The following is a 16,002-nucleotide window of genomic DNA, read 5'->3' as shown; positions in this document are numbered from 1 at the left end:
GTTATGGTGCAGTGCGTGGTTACTGGTGAGAATATTCTTAAGGTTGGCGGGTTGTCTGTGGGCGAGGACTGGCCTGCCTCCCAAGGTCTGTGAAAGTGAGGGATCATTGTCCAGGATGGGTTGTAGATCACTGATGATCTAAAGGTGCCATAGGACCCTCTGTTGATTTTTACAGATTCAGACTAACACGGCTACCCCTCTAAGATTTGAAGTGTTCATTTTACCAAAAAGGAAACACAGAGAAGTGACTTTAAGAGATTTGCCCAGGAGCATTTAAATTAGTTGCATCATCTCTCACCAGACATTGCTGTTTGCGTACATGACTCCATTCTAGCAGATCAATGGCCTATGGGCATTGCATTTTTCAGGTAAGGGTGCAGGGGAGAAGAATAACTAAAGCATTTTCATTTGGCACAAGCATACAACCAAGTACATACACAACAAGCAGGGCCGGCTCTAGCTTTTTTGCTGCCCCAAGCAGCAAAAAAAAGCGTCGCCCCTGAGCCCCTCGCCGAGCGCCCCCCCCAGGCGAGAGCCGCGCTGCCCCCCGGCCAAGGGCCGCCGGAACCCCCGCGCCGCCTCCCCGCCGAGCGCCGCGCGCCTGAGCCAGACCCCCCCTGCGCTGAGCGCCGCCGCCCCCCCCCGAGCGCCGAGCCCCACGCCGCTGGAGCCCGCCCCCGCCGAGCACCGCCCCCCCCGCCGAGCACTGCGCGCCGGAACCCCCTCCCCGAGTGCCGAGCCCCGCGCCGCCGGAGCCCGCCCAGCCCCCCCGCCGAGCGCCGCCGAAACCCCCCTCCCCAGAGCGCCGCCCCCCCCCTGCCGAGCGCCGGAGCACCCCCCGCCCGCAGAATGCCGCGCCGCGCTGCGCTCCCCCCGCCGCCCCTTACCAGGTGCCGCCCCAAGCATGTGCTTGGGTGCCTGGTGCCTGGAGCCGGCCCTGACAACAAGCTCACTTAGACTGCAATTCAAAATAAGCAAATGATACCAGTGGGGGATTAACATTGTTCCAGTGATGTTCTTACTGTTTTTCACAGATCTGTGTCTGTAGATTCATTTCCCATTGCATCTGTGTAAGGACCTGATTGATAGCATATATCATTTGTGACAGTAAGAAAATATAGAGAGCTCATTCTTGTGTTCAATAAGTGCATCTATTGAGGCTCAGTTCTCAGGATACAATGTTGGATCCTGGGACTAAACTATATGGACCATGTACTTCAGTTGGAGTTGAGAGCTTTCCCCACATCACATTAGACACTCAGCACCTTGCCGGTCATATCCATAAGATGAAATTCACCAATGAGCAGAGGGCCGGCCCAAAGCTTCTGCATCACATAAGCCCTATTTTGAGGACTTAGATGAAACATAAGTAGTGCACTCTGTGTTGCCTCTCTGCATGGGGTTGAATTTTACATTTAATAATATAAAAACATTCAGGAATTCAGTTTGGCTTCCCATTCTTTCTTACATCAAATCACAATGGATAAGAAGAGCATCAAATATATTTATCCTGGACAACATTTAATTAGTTTGCAAAGATCAAGATAATACAGCAGTTACAAATTAACAGGAAGGAGAAATTCCAAAATGTCAAAAGAAACACAATTCCACAAAGAAACTACAAACACTTATTAGGGTTTTGGCCAGGTCCTATCCAGAAGTTAAAGGAAGCACATTGATTTACACCAGCGGAGGAGCTAAACTAATATTCTCATTGATTTCTGAATAGATTAAAACAAATGAAAAAATACCGTTATAATTCTCAGCTTCCAAAATATGAAGGATTAATAATATTTTTGGTTAGTTTTGAGTACTATGCAGGGCTAGGTCCTGCTTGCATTACTCATGAAATACATAGTGATTTCTATATCATCTATATATCTGTATCTGTATAATGGATTTTTTAATGACAATAGTATACTCCCTCCCAAAATTTATTTATGTATATGTAAACTATATCTATATCTACATATCATGTATGTGTACGTACAGTGGTCATCATTAAATTATTGACATTTACCATGTGAAAGTAATTGGCCTTCACAGGTACAATTTAGCATCAGAAATACCACTAATGCCAGAGTAATGCTAATTATCTTCAACCAGTAAATGTTAATATTTTAATGGCTAGCATTCTACTTCATCAAAGGGTCTTTTAAACATAGATTGATCCTAAATGTCTAATCTGAAATTCAAAGGGAAGTAAAAATAAAATGTAAAAAGTGCCTACCTAGACTATGTATCCAGCACAGCAGCAGCTACCCCATCACTTAAATTGTTGAAAAACAGTGGATCCTCTCCTTAAACAAGGGTATTCTGATCTTTATCAGGTTACTCATTAACTTTCTAGCATGGTCATTTTACTAGGCAAATAGAAACTACAGTTTAGGAACATTGCTTTAATCCTCTGTCTCTGACCAGTTCCATCTCCTTTTCCCAGTCCCAAAATACATGCATACTACAAAATTTAAATAACATAGGTAGAACGTGCTTAGGATGGAATTCTGCATTTGTAAACTGTTTTGTGAAGCTCCCATTTTCCTGAGACAGAAGAGTACACCTCTTGCCTTTACCTAGTGGATGATCCAATCTTAATATAGTTGTCAACTACAAAAAAGGGGGCGGGGGGAAGGAACGAAAGAAAAAGTTTGAATTTCTTTTCAAAGACTAGGATTCTGAATGTTACTTCTGCCCTGAGGCAGTCTGATAGCATACAGTGTTGGTTCTGTCTATTGTATTTAACTGCTTTCTGTAGTTTTCTAGCTCCGATAAAATATATTTTGCTGACTCTTGCTGATATCAAGTCTTTTGGGTCCTATTAGCTCCAGTCAAGGAATATAAGACAGTAAAATGGATGTCGCTAGGTGCAGGGACAAGAAAACAAGGAACTGTCATGCTGAGGAGAATGTTTAGGTTTGTGTTTCAGTGCTGTTAACAGTGCTGGCAAACCCAGAAAGGCGGTATATTTAGGTTATCTTAAGTGTGTGTATAGTCTCTTTGGAGCAGATCTTCACCAGCTTACCCCTTCCAATAATCTGGTCCATTTCAAGGATATGAAGAACAGCATTGCATTTGATTTGACAGGTGCTCCTGTAGTAGATCAGGCCTGCTTGCCAGAAAGAATTTTAGCCAAAATAGAGGAGAGTTTGGTGGTTTTCATGCATGCAGTTTGTATCTACATCTAATCTCCACCTGTTCATGACACCCAAATGAGATCCCACACACTACAGATTATGTAGACCCTAATAAAGTTAGCATGGTTCTTCTTTTACCTGCTGACATCATTAACTACATTGACATTTAGATTATTATAGATAGGCTTTGCCTTTAACATCCCTTTGAGGTGGCAGTTCGCGCCTCTTGTTTCAGGCTCTCAAAGTGACTGACTGCACCAGTTTACATACACTTCTCATTTTGAATGCTATCTTCCCAACCAGAGTTACAGGCATTGCTTTTAAATACAACTTTAGTGCCTGTAGTGCAAGATATACCATCCAGAAAAAGGGAGAGAGAGGCTTGTAGAGGAGCTGCACAGCAGGTCAATTCTAAAGCATTAATGAAAGGAGAACAGTGAAGCTTGGAAGGTTTTGTTTAATATATTTAGAAGCCCACTGAAGATGGTAAATTAAGGAGCAGGACAACTTCATGAGTGGTACTCTCAGAAACTCAACCTCAGCTACTTTTCTCCATCGCGGAACTCTTTACTGATTCCCATTGCTGTCCCAGAGAAAGATTCTGACTCTGCTCCATATTTTAGTCTATTTTTATATCTTTAGCTTTCTGTGCAGAACCACAGGTAGCTAAGTCAGAATTATGTAATCAATATCTCCACGTCAGCCATTAGTTCAGGGGAGCTCTCATTATAGTGACAGAGAAAAGATGTGATAGTGTGTTACCATTTCATCCCTGAGGTAAGTTTCATGTTATCTCCATGCAGCTTAGGCACTGATTCAGATAAGCACCTAAGCATATCCATTGAAATCAATGGATTTAAGCATGGGCTCACGATTTAGTCAAATGGGCCCTAAACACGTGCAAAAGGTCTTGATTCATGGGTCTGGTGGAGATATGGTTTCTTCCTCTCTTCCAAGGGGTGGTCCTTCTTCATGTGTTGATGCTGGTGTTCACACCTGGGCATGAGGGGTTAACCTTCCAGCTTCTGCATGTTTCCCTTAAAGCAGTTGGCCTGCTCCAACAGTCTAGAAGATTTGATACCTCATTATTTATTGCAGGCTGGGGGAGTTTCTGCTGGTGTGAACAAAAAGGCACTAGTGCTACATAATACAAACTCCTCACAGTGCATCCACAGGACTCCAGTGCTTTTCCTAAAGGCCCTGTGACATATTCACAGCTCTTTTCCACAAGAAGGTGGAGTCTTCCACCTGCAGGTCTCTAATGTCAATCTTTTACCATTGGACTTGGTCTCCCACTTCATTATCAACAACCAGTGATTTTTTTCTTTAAACTCCATGCGGTGTAGGAAGCACAATGCTTATGAAGCTATGGACAGAGTGTAATACATTCTCTAGATGGGAAATTATCGAGCCTTTAGGGGAAACAAATTCATTTTTTTTTCTGTTTGTGGTGGATTTTTGTTTGTTTGTTTTTTGAGGGGAGAAAGAGTATTTCCTTGGTTGCCTCATATTAATAAATGCTTCCAAAGCAATTGGTCTCAAAAAATGTGCCTGGTCCTCTGTACATTAAAAATCTACCATTTGTTCTGAAATGAAAGGGCAAACAATGAACCCCCTTTCTCCTATTTTATACATGGCTAGGGGAAATCTCATGAAGTTTCTTAATGTAAAACTAAGTTACTTATATTTTATTCTGTTATCTAGGTCCAAAACATCTGTCCAAGCATCCATGCTCTGAGACACCTACCTGAGCCAGAAGTTTTGAGGATGATCCATTATTAATAAAATGGAGAAATGGAAAGCACTATGGTATAACCAAATATTATATGATTCTCACCTTGACAAAAAATATGTCTCAGCCTTTCCCCTCACCCCAAGCCTCCTACAAAAATCACAGTTTACATATGTTAAGGGAAATAATTGGCATGTGACAACAAAATCACCATAATTTTAAAACTGAGATGTTATCAACATCTGATTATACCTGCAGCATGAACACACTAGAAAAAACACACTAGCAGTCACCTTTATAGCGGTAGCTGTTTGCAGAATCCTCCAACCAGAAGGCGGCAACAGATTCCTGCCAGTGGAAGTAGCTACCAATAGCTGTTGGTAACGGGTAGCGTAGCAATAGCCGTCAGTAGTCAGGCAACAAGAGAGCACTGAACTAAGCAGCTCTGTTTTGAAGCCATTTTTATTCGCAGACCACTAATCCTTAAACAAAGGATCCATTGAGCCCTAAAAGTTAACTCATGCAGGGAAGTCAAATCTTCTCCATCTGTACTGACTGGTTGATGCTCTTAAAGCTAGAAACTGGCTGTCAGAAACAAACTCAGAAAATGGATAAAGTAGAAGTAAGAAAATGTTAAACAATTAAGAGACTTCTCAGAAAGCTTCACAATATGATTATATTCATTTCAGAAACATTTTGGTGTTGCTGTTATTTTGGTGCATTTCCCACACACATTATTCCAGTGACTGCCTTGTTAGACAGTCAGCAGAGTGATACGAGGGACAAATTTAGCTCATTGATTTTTATCATGTATCTGTATGGGGAGGAGGAGATTGGGGCATCAAGACATTTTTCTTAATAAAATAGATATCTCCAGCCTCCTATTTAAAATACAGCGAGTTGCCAGTAATGAGAGCTACTTCCCACCTAAATAGCAACACAGAGCCAGATTCTCATTCTTTGTACCCAATATCTCTCAGCTCCTCAGTATAGAGAAATGATATATATATAGTTCATAGATTCATAGACTCTAGGACTGGAAGGGACCTCGAGAGGTCATTGAGTCCAGTCCCCTGCCCTCATGGCAGGACCAAATACTGTCTAGACCATCCCTGATAGACATTTATCTAACCTACTCTTAAATATCTCCAGAGATGGAGATTCCACAACCTCCCTAGGCAGTTTATTCCACTGTTTAATCACCCTGCCAGGAACTTTTTCCTAATGTCCAACCTAAACCTCCCTTGCTGCAGTTTAAGCCCATTGCTTCTTGTTCTATCCTTAGAGGCAAAGGTGAACAAGTTTTCTCCCTCCTCCTTATGACACCCTTTTAGATACCTGAAAACTGCTATCATGTCCCCTCTCAGTCTTCTCTTTTCCAAACTGAACAAACCCAGTTCTTTCAGCCTTCCTTCATAGGTCATGTTCTCTAGACCTTTAATCATTCTTGTTGCTCTTCTCTGGACCCTCTCCAATTTCTCCACATCTTTCTTGAAATGCGGTGCCCAAAACTGGACACAATACTCCAGCTGAGGTCTAACCAGCGCAGAGTAGAGTGGAAGAATGACTTCTCATGTCTTGTTCACAACACACCTGTTAATGCATCCCAGAATCACGCTTGCTTTTTTTGCAACAGCATCACACTGTTGACTCATATTTAGCTTGTGGTCCACTATAACCCCTAGATCCCTTTCTGCCATACTCCTTCCTAAATAGTCTCTTCCCATTCTGTATGTGTGAAACTGATTGTTTCTTCCTAAGTGGGGCACTTTACATTTGTCTTTATTAAACTTCATCCTGTTTACCTCAAACCATTTCTCCAATTTGTCCAGATCATTTTGAATTTTGACCCTATCCTCCAAAGCAGTTGCAATCCCTCCCAGTTTGGTATCATCTGCAAACTTAATTAGCATACTTTCTATACCAATATCTAAGTCGTTGATGAAGATATTGAACAGAGCCGGTCCCAAACAGACCCCTGTGGAACCCCTCTCGTTATACCTTTCCAGCAGGATTGGGAACCATTAATAACTACTCTCTGAGTACGGTTATCCAGCCAGTTATGCACCCACCTTATAGTAGCCCCATCTAAGCTGTATTTGCCTAGTTTATCTATAAGAATATCATGCGAGACCATATCAAATGCCTTACTAAAGTCTAGGTATACCACATCCACCGCTTCTCCCTTATCCACAAGACTCGTTATCCTATCAAAGAAAGCTATTAGATTAGTTTGACATGATTTGTTCTTTACAAATCCATGCTGGCTATTCCCTATCACCTTACCACCTTCCAAGTGTTTGTAAACAATTTCCTTAATTACTTGCGCCATTATCTTCCCTGGCACGGAAGTTAAACTAACTGGTCTGTAGTTTCCTGGGTTGTTTTTATTTTCCTTTTTATAGATGGGCACTATATTTGCCCTTTTCCAGTTTTCTGGAATCTCTCCCGTCTCCCATGATTTTCCAAAGATAATAGCTAGAGGCTCAGATACCTCCTCTATTAGCTCCTTGAGTATTCTAGGATGCATTTCATCAGGCCCTGGTGACTTGCAGGCATCTAACTTTTCTAACTTGCTCTTTTTTTATTTTCTCTTCTAAACCTACCCCCTTCCCATTAGCATTCACTATGTTAGGCATTCCTTCAGACTTCTTGGTGAAGACCGAAACAAAGAAGTCATTAAGCATCTCTGCCATTTCCAAGTTTCCTGTTACTGTTTTCCCTCCTCACTGAGCAGTAGGCCTACCCTGTCTTTGGTCTTCCTCTTGCTTCTAATGTATTGATAAAAAGTCTTCTTGTTTCCCTTTATTCCCGTAGCTAGTTTGAGATCATTTTGTGCCTTTGCCTTTCTAATCTTGCCCCTGCATTCCTGTGCTGTTTGCCTATATTCATCCTTTGTAATTTGTCCTAGTTTCCATTATTTATATGACTCCTTTTTATTTTTTAGATCATGCAAGATCTCGTGGTTAAGCCAAGGTGGTCTTTTGCCACATTTTCTATCTTTCCTACCCAGCAGAATAGCTTGCTTTTGGGCCCTTAATAGTGTCCCTTTGAAAAACTGCCAACTCTCCTCAGTCGTTTTTGGCTGCATTGTAGTAATGATTGAGATACTTCTTGTGTCTGCAGCAGTTTGTAGACTCCTTGGGAATCCTTCAGGATGAAACTCGCTGTATAAGTGCAGACTGTAGTATTTTCATTTTAAAGTTAAAGCCAATTTACAAAAGAAAGCATACTCTAAAAGGAGACCTGCAAAGGATTTTCTTTTTAAAATTGTGCTGATATTCTTCTTTCTGCTTCTTTATGGTTTATAAAGAAGGGTAAAGGTTTTTTGAGAGGAGTGATGGGTGGGGGGTTACACTTCTTCTGAAATTTTTTGTACATTTGAATCCTCTGACGTTTCAAATGTGATCTTCCCTGGTTTCCCGGGAGGCCATTCTGGGTTCTAGTCCTGGATGTACCAGTGCTGCAAGTGGAATCCATTTCTTACTGGAAGGGGGGGAGGGGTGGGGGACTGGTGGGGCAGGTGACCTCGTCACGTGACCCTCCACGTGACTCCTCCCTGCTCTGCCCCCATCCCAGGGCCCCCACACTCTCCCTGTCCCCTCCCCACTCCACCCCCCTTACCTGAGGGGGGGGGCCCTCTGTCCCCTCCTGCTGCGCTGGCGAAAGGAGCAGAACGTGGGGCTGTTGGGTGGCCCCACGCAGCTCCTCCAGTGCAGCTCCACCGCCCCAGCCGTTCCATGCAGGGTCTCCTGCATCTGTCAGTGTACAGCAGGTATTAATTGTGCTGTATCAACTTTTCCATGATTTTGCCTGGGGCATCAACATCAAAATCACTGGCCTATAGTTACCCAGATCATAACATTTACCCTTTTTAAAATATAAACACAACATAAGCTCTCTCTCCTTTCTCACCCAAGTCCTTCAGAATTCCAAGATTTGTTCAATATCAACATCAATGGCTCAGAGAGCTACCCAGCTAATGCTTTTAAAATTCTTGGGTGCAAGTTAGGTAGTCATGCCCATCTGAAAATGTTTAGCTTTAGCAGTTGCTGTTTAACAGCCTTTAAATAGAACAGGGGTGAGCAAACTTTTTGGCCCGAGGGCCACGTCTGGGTATGGAAATTGTATGGTGGGCCATGAATGCTCAAGAAATTGGGGGTTGGCATGTGGGAGGGGGTGAACGCTCTGGGGTGGAGCCAGAAATGAGGAGTTCAAGGTGCGGGCTGGGGCTCCGGGCTGGGGCAGAGGGTTGGGGTGCAGAGGATGGTGTGGCTCTGGCTGGGGATGTGAACACTGGGGTGGGGCTAGAGATGAGGGGTTGGGGGTGCAGGAGGGTACTCTGGCCTGGGATCAAGGGGTTCGGAGGGCAGGAGGGGGATCAGGGCTGGGGGTTGGAGCACTGGAGGGGGTCAGGCTCTGGTTGGTGGTTACCTCGAGCAGCTCCTGGAAGCAGTGGCATGCCCCCCCTCTGGCTCTTACGTGGAGGCGCGGCCAATGGGAGTTGTGAAGGCAGTGCTTGGGACGGGGGCAGTGTGTGGAGCCCCCTGGATGTCCCTATGTGTAGGAGCCGGATGGGGGACATGCTGCTGCTTCCAGGAGCCGTGTGGAGCCACAGCACGCGCAGAGTGGGGCAAGCCCCTGACCCCGCTCCCCAGCAGGAGCTCAAGGGCCAGATTAAAATGTCTGAAGGGCCATAGTTTGCCCACCCTGGAATAGAAAGTATTTCATTACCATTGTAAGCCTGGAGTATGTGATCCAGCTTCTTCCCAAATACAAAATGGACATATTTATTGAATACTTTTGCCTTTTCTGCATCAATAGTGGCGATTTCCCCATCCCTATCTGGTAACGGATTGATACAATTGCTAGGTTTTCTTTTGTTTCCCAAAATCACACCTGTGGAAACCTGGATCATGATTGTTGTGGCTGTCCTCCTGCAGCCAAGGATGAGTGTTAGCTTTAACATGCCCTCTACAAACTAGCTAATTTTACATAGAACCATGCCCAGGCCCTCTTTTATTTCTGAGTTACAGAACTCAATCACAAATTATCCCCTCATGAATATACTGTAACCCTGACATATGGATAAAAAACACCTATTAAGAGAGCACAGTTCAAAAGGCATGTGTGAGAAATATGTATGGCTCACATTGATACTTACATGGTGCTAGTGGTGCAGAGAGTAAACCACTAGGAAATCTGTATTTCTAATTTTTTTTTCTAAATTGGGGTAATCTTTGCGATAAATTGTCATCTGTAGATTTATTTTAGGCAATGGCATTCTGTTAAGAAAGCTTCAGAACTCTTTCTTTTAAAAAGAGTTATTGAGGCAGAATTCCTGATTATCATTGGGTCTTTTGGTACAACCAATAGAGATCGCATCTCTCAAGTCATCCTTATCTATCTACCTAAGTAGATGACCTCTGATAGTAGGAATCTGCTATTGACCATGCGATACTTCACAATAGTTTCTCCAATGGAAACAATCATATCTACTTGGTAACTGAAAATATTCTTCTGCCATCACTGAAAGGTGTGATTTTTTTTAACCTTACTGAAAATAAGTGTTGTCACAAACAAACCTTATAGCACCCCTCATTTCAAATTTCAGGTGAACAGGATACAAGTCACATAGAAAACCATCCACAAACTATGGGCATTGGTATAGATGGTTTGACTTTCTCTTTTGTCTTTTGGAATCAGAAGGATATGATGCACTTGTCCTGCCCAGTCCCATCTACCACAGAAGTTCAAGACTGCGTCAATGTATTTGAATTATCCTTAAATTTCTGGCCTAAACCTGGGAATGTGTGTACAGATATTTGGCCTGAAGATAGCAATATGTCAATGCCTGACATTTCTGAGTCTGGGAATGAGTCAAGCCCTGACCTGCATTCAACTGGCAATGAGCCAAGCTTAAACTTGCATGAGGTTGGGACCCACAAAGTCCAAGGATCTTAATCTGCAAAAGCACAGGAGTTTGCAAGATTTGGCCTGGTTCATGTTTTGATTTCATCCCTTTCCCTCAACCTTTGTGTGTTACATGGCTTCTTAGATGTTTTGTGGCAGAACTGTGTTTTCGTATGTTTGTACAGCACTTAGCACAATGAGACCCTCTTCCTTATTGAGGCCTGGGTAATACAAATATTAAATTATAATAAATAATAGAAGCCTGCACAGGTCTTTGATAACTAGAGTGGACTAGATAACTTCAAACTGTAAATCTTACTCTTGGGGGAAATCTGCTCCACTGCGTGTGCGCAGAATTCATGTACCCCGCAGATTTCTTTGCTTCCCCACTGAAAAATGACTTTCTGACAGGTAAGCAAAGGGAATCTGCAAAAGCAATCACGCACCACTCCCTAGCTGTGCAGGTTCATTGTTTCAGGCACCCAGAGCAGCCGGCAGAGAGGTAAATCACCGCAGGGCTGGAGACACCCCAGCCAGTGGCTCCTACCCTGAGCCGGCATCAGCTGCTAATCCCAGCTGGGCTGGAAGCAGGAGAGGATGGGACTTCCTCTTCCCCTGCAAAGAATGGCTGGGGCTGTGTCAGACCCATCTCCAGATACCTTCCCCAGCTGCAGGAATCTCAGCATCCTCCCCTGCTTCCTGCCCCCATTGCTCCTCAGCTGCGGGGGAGAAAGGGGGTCACTGTACAGGGAGATGCTCCCCCAGCAACCCAACACCCGTGCATCTGGACCTCCTATACCCAGACACACCAAGCCTCACTCTGTGCACCCAGACCCCCACTTCATACCCAAATCCCACCCAACTTCAACCCCTGCATCTGGAGCCTCCCTGCACCCAGACCACCTCCCACTGAGCTCCCTGCATTCAAAGCCCCATCCTGATGAGCCCCAGCCCCTGCACCTCCCTGAGCCCCCACATCCAGATCCCCATGCCACTGATCTCCAACTAGCTGCACCCAGATCCCCACCCCACCAAGCCCCACTCCCCCAGCACCCAGACATCCCCATTGAGAGCCCCACACCCAGACCCCTCTGCTGAGCCCCAACAACCTTCACCTGAAAGCCCCCATGCAGAGTTCCATTGCCCCCACACCTAGAACCCCCCCAATGAGCCTCTGTGCATCCAGATCCCCCCCACCTAGATCCCCCACTGAGCTGCCTGCACCCAGATTGTCCCACACAAAATCCTCTCACCCCACACCTGGATCCCTCCGCACTGAGCTCCACACTTGGATCCTGCCTGGTTGAGCCTGCCTGACCCACACCTGGAGCAGGGAAGCAGGGCTCCAGGGTGTTTCTGGAGCAGGCCCAGGCCTTGGGCTAGGTCAGGGACATGTACAGCCTCACCACTGAGTCCATGTCCCAGGGGTGAGGAGGCTGCAGGGTGATCCCCACCTTCATACAGCCAGAGGCCTGTGCTCCCCACTGCCATGCTGGAGCCTCTGCATTTATTTATTGACAAATAAAACTTGCAGAATTTTAAAATATTGTGCCCAGAATTTTAATTTTTTTGGCGCAGAATGCCCTCAGGAGTAAAATCTGACCAGCCAGGGTACCATTCTAATGTAACAGATTCACCCTTGAGACTCAGTGCCCATGTGATTTACAGTCATGTGATGTGATCTTACGTTGCAAATAATATGACCCAGAGGTAAAGAATATCTGTCACTTGGCACTTTAAAGGCATTCATTCCTTTGAAGGATATTGGCTGGAGTGGTATTTTCAGTAAACTCTTCAGAGTACCTTGTTCCATGGTTAACACAGATATTAACATTCATCCAGTTCTCCTTATTCACAAACATATCAAAGAACAAATATAACCAAAACCAAGAAAAAAAAATCAATCTAGATGCTTTGACACATTTCTGCCCTGATGAATTAAATAAATTAAAACACATAAATAAAAGGAAATAAACAAAGACTGCTGCTCTGAGGATTTATTTTATTATTCCCAAAGGATCTTGTCATTGTTTTTTAAACAGATATATGTTATATCATCTTGCTTATTACATTGTATAAAAAAGGTATGGAATTATAGAGTCATTGAGTGTTAGCAAACAGTAAGAAACCATTTAAAACATAGAATAGCTGTATCTTTAATCCAAATTTCCTTTGGCAGAGTAGTGGTTTTACTAGTGACAACTTTTTTGTTATTGATGCCATGATTTAACAGAGGTTGTGTGAGTAAATTTGAGATGCAATTCCTAACCACAACACTGAACGGTCAAAACATCATGGATGGAATTTACCTCATGTAGAGAGCCTCACAGAAAGCCCAAGATGTCACTTAACTGTTTCAATTGGGTTGGTTGTATGGGGCAAGCATCTGTGGAAGGGGGTCTCTATGTCCCTTGTGTACCATGAAGGGTATTTCTAGGCCCATTCCTTATAGGTCAATGTGGAAGAGATCACTAAGATTGGGCCATAGGTTCCAGGCCACCCCTTACCCCTCACACTGAAAACTAGAAGAGTTGCTGAGGAGGAACTCTGCGGCAGCCATACTGCCTGCCTTCAGGTTAAGAAGTGAATGGCACCTCCAGGACGCCCACTTAATTCCCTGCAAAGAGTCTGTTACCTGGGCTTTGTGTGGAGAAGAGTGAATTTCACTCCATATTTTTAAGACACATGTTGAACTGTATTTTCAGACCTATACACATTCTAAGATTTTTGGTATTTACAGTCAAACTTGCATAAAGGGGAACATTTTCAAAATGGATGCTCAGTTACATCCACCCACTAAAACGTGTTCACTTATGACGGATTTCTGTATGGAACTCCCCCTGCTGGTCAAAATCCCCCTGAAAAAATCCATTTTCCTAAAGTCGAGTTTCCTTTTCTGGCCAGTAGGTTGTCTGAATTAAATAATCACTATTGACAAAATTATCTTTTCTGTTTTGTACCGAGACCATTCCTCTCCCTCCATTGGCTGCGATGTTTTCGTCTTGTGGAACATACCTTTTCTTTAAGACGAAAAGGACCGCAATACTCAAGAAAACGGACATGGTGCCCAAGACCACGGTTAATCCCAAATATATGTATCTATAAAAGAAGAACCTCAATCAGTCTTCCATGAAGGTAATACACAATTAATGCCTCAGTTACATCTGAAAGAACTCTGCAGAAGGGAGTCATTTATAATTCCGATAAAATTGGTAAAACTGAATGAATATGGTGTTAATGCAAGGTGTTTGTTTAACACCCTGAGTTTTAGCCATATATCAGGTACAGCATAGGCAGTGGCAGTATGAGCTTCCCACACACTGAACCTACCAATGTCCTTCAGTGGGAGAGGAATGTTTATATCTCTTTAGCAGTCAATTCAAATCTTGGCAGTTTCATCAGAGATACCAACAAGACTGGCATTTCTGTGATGCAGGCATTTATTATTAATAATTATGAACTATTATAATTATTTGTTACTGTGTTACAGAAACACCTGGAGTCCCCAAATGAAAATCGAGTCCTGCCAGGTTCCTAATCTTTCTATTTCTTTCCATAGGACTATTCAAAACAGGACTTACTCCTTACCTAACTTCTTGTCTCCTCAGTGGTGAGGTCTACCAGCAGCCCTGCTTCCTCCAAGTCTCTTTTTTACCAGAAAGGAGGAGACTATTATATGCCAACCCCATTTCCCAACATGTCTTGCTGTTCTAGTCTCTAGATGTTGTTCCATAGAACATCTCTGAGAATGTCTCTGTCCTGGGAAGAAATCAGTAGCTATACTGAACCTAGGCTGGTCCTTAAAGAGCTAGCACACCTTGTTACAGGCTTTTGTGGCTCCCTGACCATAATGCCTTGTTGTGATCCATCTCTGTATTGTCCCAATGTGCAGCAGCAATTAGCTACCACAGTCTGGTCTGCACTAGAGCTAGTAGGGAAAAAAAACTGGGGGGGGGGGAGATGTTTCTGCAGAAAATTTAAACTTTCTATAAAAAGGAGGGGGAACTGAATAAATATCAGTCACAAAGTGCCCCAAACTGAAGAGTTTCAGCCCCAAATAGACCCAAACCAAAATATTTTTGGTTTTCCATCATTTCCCCACCCCCCATTTTTCTGGTTTTGGGGTTTTGCTTTCAAGAAAAGCAGATACCTTCCATGATAATTTTTGTTTAATTAAAAACCCAACTGTCCATCCAAAAAAGTTTTGACCGATAATTTTCTACCAGCTCTAGTCCTCAATGTGTAAACATAGTTAAAATATGTGAGCTGAAAGAATTAATTTACCAAATCTCTTACCTAAATGCATTAGAATCATATAGTCTACACGCTCCTCTTCCCCCACACCTTTTGCTTCCCCATTTCAAGCATGTGGTGTCTATTGACACTCCAAAATACACAGGGGCTGGGACTCCTGCTGTAAGTATTAAACAAAGAGCATTAATGTGATTTTTGCATTTAAGATATTATTAATTTTATATATTTATTAACAATATGATACACAATAATAAGAACATAAGAATGGCCACACTGGGTCATACCAAAGGTCCATCTCACCCAGTATCCTGTCTCCAACAGTGGCCAATGCCAGGTGCTTCAGAGGGAATGAACAGAGCAGATAATCATCAAGAGATCCACGTCATGTCTGTCGCCCATTCCCAGCTTCTGGCAAACACAGGCTAGAAACACCATCCTGGCTAATAGCCATTGATGGACTATCCTCCATGAACTTATCTAATTCTTTTCTGAACCCTGTTATAGTCTTGGCCTTCACAACATCCTCTGGCAAAGAGTTCCACAGGTTGACTGTGTGTTGTGTGAAGAAATACTTCCTTTTGTTTGTTTTAAACCTGCTGCCTATTAATTTCATTTGGTGACCCCCAGTTCTTGAGTTATGAGAAGGAATAAATAACACTTTCCATACCCATCATGATTTTATAGACCTCTAGCATATCCCCCCCTTAATCGTCTCTTTTCCAAGCTGAAAAGTTCCAGTCTTATTAATCTCTCCACATAATAACAACTTGATTATATATATTAGGCTGATGTGAACCAGTCATATCAGTTGCTTAAATAAGGAGTTAGATCCTGCATTCCTTGCACACTTAACTCTCCCATTGACTTTAGTGGGTGTTTAATGTGAGCAAAGGATATATGATCAAGCCCTAACACCCATTGAAGCCAGTAGAAAGACTTTAAATCTGCCCTTGACATCAGTGGCCTGTA

General features: G+C 43.4%; 2 protein-coding genes across 2 annotated transcripts in view; both read right to left on the bottom strand.

Annotated features, from left to right (window-relative positions):
* SLCO1B3 (solute carrier organic anion transporter family member 1B3) overlaps positions 1-2,332 on the bottom strand; it is a 44,014-nt gene extending 41,682 nt beyond the window's left edge. Inside the window, exon 1 of the mRNA XM_024103144.3 lies at positions 2,231-2,332. The gene's annotated coding sequence lies outside the window, so the exon portion shown is untranslated. The remainder of the gene's footprint in view (positions 1-2,230) is intronic.
* Positions 2,333-12,761: 10,429 nt separating this feature from the next.
* Positions 12,762-16,002, bottom strand: part of SLCO1C1 (solute carrier organic anion transporter family member 1C1) — a 50,804-nt gene continuing 47,563 nt past the window's right edge. Inside the window, exons 14-15 of the mRNA XM_005296587.5 lie at positions 15,076-15,193; positions 12,762-13,878 (exon numbers count right to left, since the gene is read on the bottom strand). Coding sequence (XP_005296644.1) covers positions 13,656-13,878; positions 15,076-15,193 — 341 coding nt within the window. The 3' untranslated portion in view covers positions 12,762-13,655. The remainder of the gene's footprint in view (positions 13,879-15,075; positions 15,194-16,002) is intronic.

Source organism: Chrysemys picta, chromosome 1 (genome assembly GCF_011386835.1).
Source record: "Chrysemys picta bellii isolate R12L10 chromosome 1, ASM1138683v2, whole genome shotgun sequence".
In the NCBI taxonomy this organism is placed as follows: Eukaryota; Metazoa; Chordata; order Testudines; family Emydidae; genus Chrysemys; species Chrysemys picta.
Note: the sequence above shows the minus strand (reverse complement) of the source record. Positions and strands in the feature narration are given on the sequence as shown.